Below are 6,943 nucleotides of genomic sequence, written 5' to 3'. Positions count from 1 at the left end.
TCCCACCGCGCCTGCCAGGGCTCCGGGGGCGGAGAGGGGGAGCCGAATCCCAGCGGCAGCAGCCAGCCCCCGCCCCCAAAGCGCTGCCAGCATTTGGGACGGCAGCCGCCGGCGGGGCATTGCCCCTTTAAGCTGTGGCCCCGCTTGCCTCCTCCTCGGCTCCCGGAGGGGCTCCGGCAGCCGCCGCGACCTCCCTCCCTCCCTCCTTCCTTCCCTCCCTCCCTCCCTCCATCCCCTCCCTCCCTCCCCGCTCCCGGCAGCGGCGAGCGGCAGCTGCGGGCCGGGGCGCGGAGAAGCCCCGGGGCGGCGGCGGGGCCGGAGCGAGCCGGGCTGTCTCTGCCCCTGTCCCCGTCCCCGTCCCCGTCCCTGCCCCTGTCCCCGTCCCCGTCCCCGCTGCTCGGGGACCATGGGATGCTGCACCGGGCGCTGCACCCTGATTTTCCTCTGCACTTTGCAGCTGGTAAGTGAACGGGCTCCGGGGTGAGGGGGGGCGGTGGATAGCGAGGGGTTCGGCTCCCCGGGACGGGAATGGGAACAAAAAGCTCCCCCCCTCCGCCACCTTCCCAGAGCCTCGGTGCCCTCGCACCGGTAAAGGCTGCGGTCCCTCCGCAACTTCACCGAGGAGGAGGAAGGCTGCGGGAGGGCAGGCTGCGCTGCGGGGACGCTTTGCTGCGCCGGGGAATTTACTGATGCCTAAAACTTGGAGAAACGTGATATTTTTTTTAAAAAGTTCTCAGTTCATAAGTTTGTGCTTAGTAAAATGCAACTACAAAAAAAAAAAAAAAATCACTCCGTCAAAGGAGTCCCGATGGGCTCGGTGGCGATGCTGCAAACCAACCCAAACCAACCCAAACCAATCCAAACCAACTCAAAGTATAAGTGTGCCAAAACCCACCGGTACCCTCAGCCCCTTTCATGTCCAGCTGCAAAAAGGGCTGGCCTGCATCCCACCCTGCACGGGATGGGGGGTGTGCTGGCTGGGAAGGAATTATTTCAGACCTCCCCGGGATGCAGTGCTGGAATAGAGTGTGCTTATCAATAGACACGTATTTATTTAGGAATAAACTTCGCGGTGTGCAGAAAGTGTGGTCCCTGGTGGGCACGGGTTCCTCATCCTCATGACATCTGCGTTCACGAGAGCGGGATAAACAAAGGTCTGGTTGTTCCCCAGTGTCTGTGCATCCAGCCTGGATCTGGAGGGTCCCCTTCTTGTCAATAGCGATGGGCTCCAGGGCTCCTCCAGCCTTAAAAAGGAAATGACAGCACCTAGGTGTTTAATTGCATTTATTCCTTCCAAATTGGCTTGATTTTGGAGCGTTGGCTGGGTGGCAGGAAAGGGCAGGCTTCCCGCTCGGTCCTGTTGAACAGTAAGCTGGTGCCAAGGGGTGAGTCGAATTAAAACTCTTTGTTTTGGAGTTGCTTGCTGCGACAGCGAGGGTTTTCTGCGAAGGGACAGAGAGAGGGCACTTTGATGAGGGCTGGAGAGAAAAAAATGGGAACCTTCGAGTTTTTACGTGTAAACCAGCAGCCTGAAATTGCAGGGGAAGAGGGTGGGAACGCAACCCTGTTAACTCCGACCCGCACAGTCGGAAGATGCGGATGGAAGATTTGACTTGTAGTTAAACAAAATCCAGAATAGAAGTGGCGGGATTTTCTTGCACAAAGCGTCTCACTAGGCATATTTATGAGCGGGTTGAATGGCTGGGGAGTGTATTTAGTCTCCTGGATTATTTCTTTTGATTTTTGACCCGTGATCACAGAAGAAAGAAGCTGTACCCTGTATTACATTAGAAACTGGCACCTCAACACTCACTGTCTCTTAAACCCATCACAATGTCATCCTGCTTTAAAGTGCACACACTGGAGAAATAAAAAAAAAAGAATAAGAAAGAGAAAAAGCCATGAGCTGCTGGTGCTGTTCTTATTTCTGACAAGCGTGGGAGTTTTCTCGTATCCAAGATACAGGGACAAAGAACCCCCAGCATTTTATTTTCCTTAAGACCCTCCTCCTTGAAGAAAAGAATCAGTTTGGCTCATTCTTCAGCAAGTTTGGATGCCTCGGCCGTAGCGATTTCCCATGGCACTCGCTGGGTGAATTGGTAGAGCTGGAAAAATGTGAACTATGGTGAGGGAATTCCTGGAGCCGCGCTCCGATGGGGGTGAGGTCAGGAGATCCTGGCCAGTTCCCAGCAAGTGCTTGGGTGAGGGTGAGATCCAGCTTAGTGCTTTTTTATTTTATTTTTTTCTATTTTTAAGCAAACTTTGTCTGTAAATCATCGCGTCACTTCCACATCCGTACGGCCAAGTGACCTGCAGGACTCGCGCCGCTCAGGCTGGGTTCTGTTAAGACAAAACGCTGAAGTGATCAGGCCAAGATCATCAATAAATTATAATGACGTGAACTTCCTTTGTTCCCCTCATGTCTCTGCTCTGCTTCATTTGATACTTTCAACCCTTCGCAGTCTTCCCTGCATGTTGCCAAGCTCCGTGTCTCCCACTCCCAAAGTCCCAGGGGTGAAATCTTGGCTCCTCTCTGGCCTGGGGAGGTTTTGCCTCTGACTTAACTGAGGAGAGGATTTCAGCTCTGGGATTTCCCGCATCAGTTTTGCAGCACATCTCTGGGTTTCTGTGCTAGTTCTTATGCCTGTTCCTCAAGGCTTCGCTGGGGCTTTTTATAAACGATGAAGGGAAACACGAAACAACTCCCCCATAAGAAAGCCAATCAGGAATTCAGGTTGCAATGCTTCGTAGAGGTTCGTTTATTATTAGGTGCAAGTGTGACTGTGTGAGGAAGTGTTTGCATGCTGCAGTCTAAATGTTTCCCTGGGAAAAAAAAAAAAAAACCAACCAAAAAAAAAGGCAGAAAACAAACATATTTATCATTGCTGTGTGCACTCCCAAAGAAAAAGTTTGTGATCCAGTCCGCGCGCAGAACAACGTGTGAATTGAAGGAGCTGCTACACAATGCGAATACCAACGAGCTCTTCAGCCCCCCACGGGCACAGATAGAGGAGGAGAGCCGTACGCATCTGTCTGAAGAAAATCAGGGCTGACTCCTCAGCGGTTTGCTAATCAAAGGGGGAGGGAAGGCTGTAGTTTGAATAAATAATTTGCCATGTTCCAATTTTAGGTTATTGTTTCCTTGACACGTCCACGTTAGGCTCTTGCTTCGCCGAGCGGTGCTGCAGGGAGGCTGCGAGAAGGTTCTGGCTCTCCCTCCCCGCCATCCCGGCGTGTGTCGCTGCCCCTAATCCTCCCCTTCTTCCCGATCCACCCCTGTCTTCAGCAGAAGTTTGGGTGAACGTTGGCCCAGCTCATCTGCAGAGGAGCTTATTCTCCACCATGACATGGAGGAAGACCTTCAGCAAGGCGATGCAGCCCGGAATTTGTGCATCCCAAGGGTGCTGCCACCTCTCACTTCTCACTTTGCCCCAACACCTCTGCTGTTCGGGTGCTGGTGTTACCTGCAGCCCTTGCTCCTCCCTCCCAGCCGGCTGCTTTTGGGCAGTTGCATGTTAGGAAACACGAGCAAAACTTAAATGAGGCATAGGCCTCCCAGGGAAAAAATCAGGACTCTGTCAGAGAGCCTCTGCAGAGGGTTAAGAAATGTCCCTCATAGAAATTAGGGCTGAAAAGGGCTTGTCAAGGGCAGGACTTCCGAACCTGAGTAGTATGACACCCAGCAGGACTGGGTGGACTGGGTGGGTCATGGTGAGAAACCACAAATGAGGGCTGCGTCTCAGGCAGGGAAATATTTAAAAATCATTAATTTGATTCTTTCCTCTCCGTCAGTGCAAGATTGCACCCAAACAGTGCATTTTCTGGAGCAGTAAGTGATTGTGCTCTGAAGGCACCATGTGAATTTATTCCCACTGAGCACGGAAAAATTCCCTCCCTCCCCATGCTCCGTCCCAATAAATCAAACAACTGTAGTTTCTTTACATTCTCTCTGCGGATTGAGAGCTCAGATGCCAAGCAAAGCCTGGAGACAATTTTACAGATACATTATAAATCCCCCTAGAATAAGAGCTTCTAATGGAAAAAGTGACTAATCCTTCAAATGAGTGCAGAACAAGGCGCCCTGGGACGGGGCTGCATGTAGAGACTAACCAGAAGTAACCATATACCTTTATTTATTTATTTTCTCGTGCTCTCTTTTCCCTCACTCCCTTCTCAGCGATGCCTTCCTAATCTCTTACAGAAGAGGGTGACCAGTTCTGGAAACTATTTGAAACCAGCGCAGATCCTTCTCTAACTACTCTCTGGTAGCTTGATCAGGGCAGTTTGATTGGGGCATAAAGTGATGAAGAGCACCCAGGGGATGAGGGCAGAAGGGGAGCATGGCAGACAGGCAGGTGGGATTGCACAGCAAGGCAGGAAAGGCAGGATCTGGGGGAAAAGAAAAAAAAAGAAGCATGAGTTAAAATAGACGGACTCGATCGGATCGGCACACGTGGGCTGCAAGAGGGAGGGTGGTAGAGCATCTTCCCATCCAAGGCAAGGAGCAAGCAGGATTGCGGCCTCTGGGGGCTGTAGAGACGACTTGCTTGGCTTTCTCCTCTCCATCCCAGGGACATTTTGAACTCGGGGGGACAGCAGGACCCGTCTCTCCCCCCTCTGCAGAGCTGGGGCAGTCTGATGCATCTCCTGAGGGAGGTCTGAGCTCGCGCAGCTGGGGTACGGCTGAGCACAAAGGATCCGAGGGAAGAGCAGGTGCGAGGGGGAGCAGTGTCCCTTTGCTCATCACGCTGCTTGGGACCCCTCCAAAATTACCTTGTGCTCTCCCCAGCTGTTTATCCCCTCCATGGTTTGTGTTTAAATTATAATCCCTGTAGGGAAGGGACCGTCTTTCGTGTGTACGTACAGCACCTAGCGCCGTGGTGGCTTGAACCTCTCCCAAAGTCCTTGAACGGTACTCCAGGCTAAATAATAGCATAACTCTAAAGACCACGTTTGACAGATGCTGTCTTCTCCGTGTCTGTTCCAGACAAAGGAAAATTAAAGCTGTGCCAGTAATAGAGCTCGTCAGCATTTTCCACTGAAGCTGACTTTCAGTAGAAACCTGGGGATTTGACTAAATGAATATTTTCGTGAGAAGTATCTGCTTTCCATAGACAATCCTGAGTTTTTCTCCCAAGTTTTGGCCGGAATATTTTGGCGAAAAATCAAAAATGTGCTGGCAAATGTTTACTGTGCTGGCAAACATTTTTAATTTTGGAGTTATGGAGCTTTTCTAACAAAAAGTTGAATTTTTGCATGAGGAGATTTTTTTCTTTCTTTTTTTTTTTTTTCCTGAGCAGCTGGAGTCAGTACCGCCGGAGCACAGCGGTCTAAGCCCAAGAGCAGCCCAAGGGAAGAGGAGTTGGGGTGCGTGTTTCAGACGTCCCCTGTTGCAGACGGTGCCTTGCCCGGCAGCCCACATCCGCATTTCCCATCGCGGTAACGGAGATTGCAAATGACTCACAGGCACCACGGTTCTTTGTGTCCTCTAACCAAACCCAGCTAGCGCTTTCAGACCAGGAATGACATTTGGCAAAGGCCAAGCCAAAAAGCAGCTGAGGGCAGGGTGGTATTGAAGTCAACTCTTCTTGGAGAGCTGGGGCTTTATTTCAGCTGACGCAGCACGTTTGCCTGACCACTCTCTGATTTCTCCCGGCCACTCTCTGCTCCTTTGCCTTCCCCTTTTTCCTCTCTCCAAGCACCAGAGCCGTGCAAGAAGAGAAGGAGCCAGTTTTCCCCGGATGGGGAACCTCTCCGCCCAGCCGGTGTGGGGTTAAGGGAGCGCTGTGCCTGCCAGCCCCGAGCTGACGTTGCTCCATTGTGTGCTAATAATATACGGAAACTCGGATCATTTTGGCTGGGGTGTAAAATGGAGCTCTTCCAAGAATTTGCTCCAGGGGCCCTCAAGTAGGAACTCTTGGAGAATAAACTGGATAACAAAGGCCAGATTGTGATTGCTTTTCCTCCAGGAAAACCCTGGAATAGCCCATTGCTTTTCGAGCACGTAAGAAAAAGCATACGATCTAGCGAGCAGTAAGTGCCCCAGCTCTAGCGTTCCCTTTTCCCATTAAAAACCACTGGGTTTGAGGTCAGTAGAACTGAACTTTTCTTTCTTACTGAAAAACCTAGAGATAATTTGTGATTTAATGTCCTTGTGCTTGTGGGGTTCCGTTTGTCCCGACTCGTCCTGGGCTGTGGTAGATGTGAGGAGCACGCCTCACAGGTTGTACCTCTGTGTTTTAAGTTTGGTAGAGAGAGAGTTTTCAACAGAGTGGAAACTTTTTTTCTCAAAAGTAGCACATTCTTCTCCCATTCCCCGTCTCCAGAACATGAGGAGGGGGAAAAAAAAAGGACATTTCTGGGAAAAAAAAAGGTGAAAATACTCTGGCATTTAGCAATGTTTGCTGAAAATGAGGGGGGAGCTCATTGTGCCAAACCCCAAATATGTTGAACTTTTCAGAAGTGTTTTCAACTTCTGTAAAAAAAGTTGAAAAGTCTCACTAAAATAAGTTGGTTTGGTGTCTTTTTTTTTCTTTGGGATTGTGCACTCTGGAAGTTCTCATCTTCCAAATATCTCTGACGTCATCGTGTCTCCCCCAAACCAGCTCATGTTGGGGTTTAAGAGGAGAAGTCCTCAAAGAGAAAGCACAGGCTTGGGTGTTGCTGCAGGGTAGTGCCTTGCTGAGTTGTCTCATCTGCTCATAGGCCAGTGGGTTTTGGTATTTTTGTTGTAGAAGGGAATGCCGTTAACAAACACCCTGTAGAATCGCCAATCTGAGATATTTCGTAATCGTTCCAGAGTCATAATATTACCTTAAAGTTCATGAGATTTCAGAATAAGGATAAAATACTTCTGCTTCGCTTGTTTATTGAGCTTTGATAAGGGTCAGAATCTTATTTCATCTTCTTCTTGCCAGGGATAATCGCAGCGGTTACAAAAGTG

The 6,943-nt window shown here is 50.3% G+C and overlaps 1 protein-coding gene across 2 annotated transcripts in view; it reads left to right on the top strand.

The window, feature by feature from the left end:
* NKAIN4 (sodium/potassium transporting ATPase interacting 4) overlaps positions 1 to 6,943 on the top strand; it is a 51,048-nt gene continuing 44,105 nt past the window's right edge. The window contains exon 1 of one of the 2 annotated variants that reach the window (XM_086760914.1): positions 1 to 460. In XM_086760914.1, the coding sequence (XP_086617040.1) occupies positions 407 to 460 (54 nt within the window). In that variant the 5' untranslated portion in view covers positions 1 to 406. The remainder of the gene's footprint in view (positions 461 to 6,943) is intronic. The other variant, XM_010124924.2, reaches the window with a different exon arrangement.

This window comes from Chlamydotis macqueenii, chromosome 16, assembly GCF_036417535.1.
Source record: "Chlamydotis macqueenii isolate bChlMac1 chromosome 16, bChlMac1.mat, whole genome shotgun sequence".
In the NCBI taxonomy this organism is placed as follows: Eukaryota; Metazoa; Chordata; class Aves; order Otidiformes; family Otididae; genus Chlamydotis; species Chlamydotis macqueenii.
Note: the sequence above shows the minus strand (reverse complement) of the source record. Positions and strands in the feature narration are given on the sequence as shown.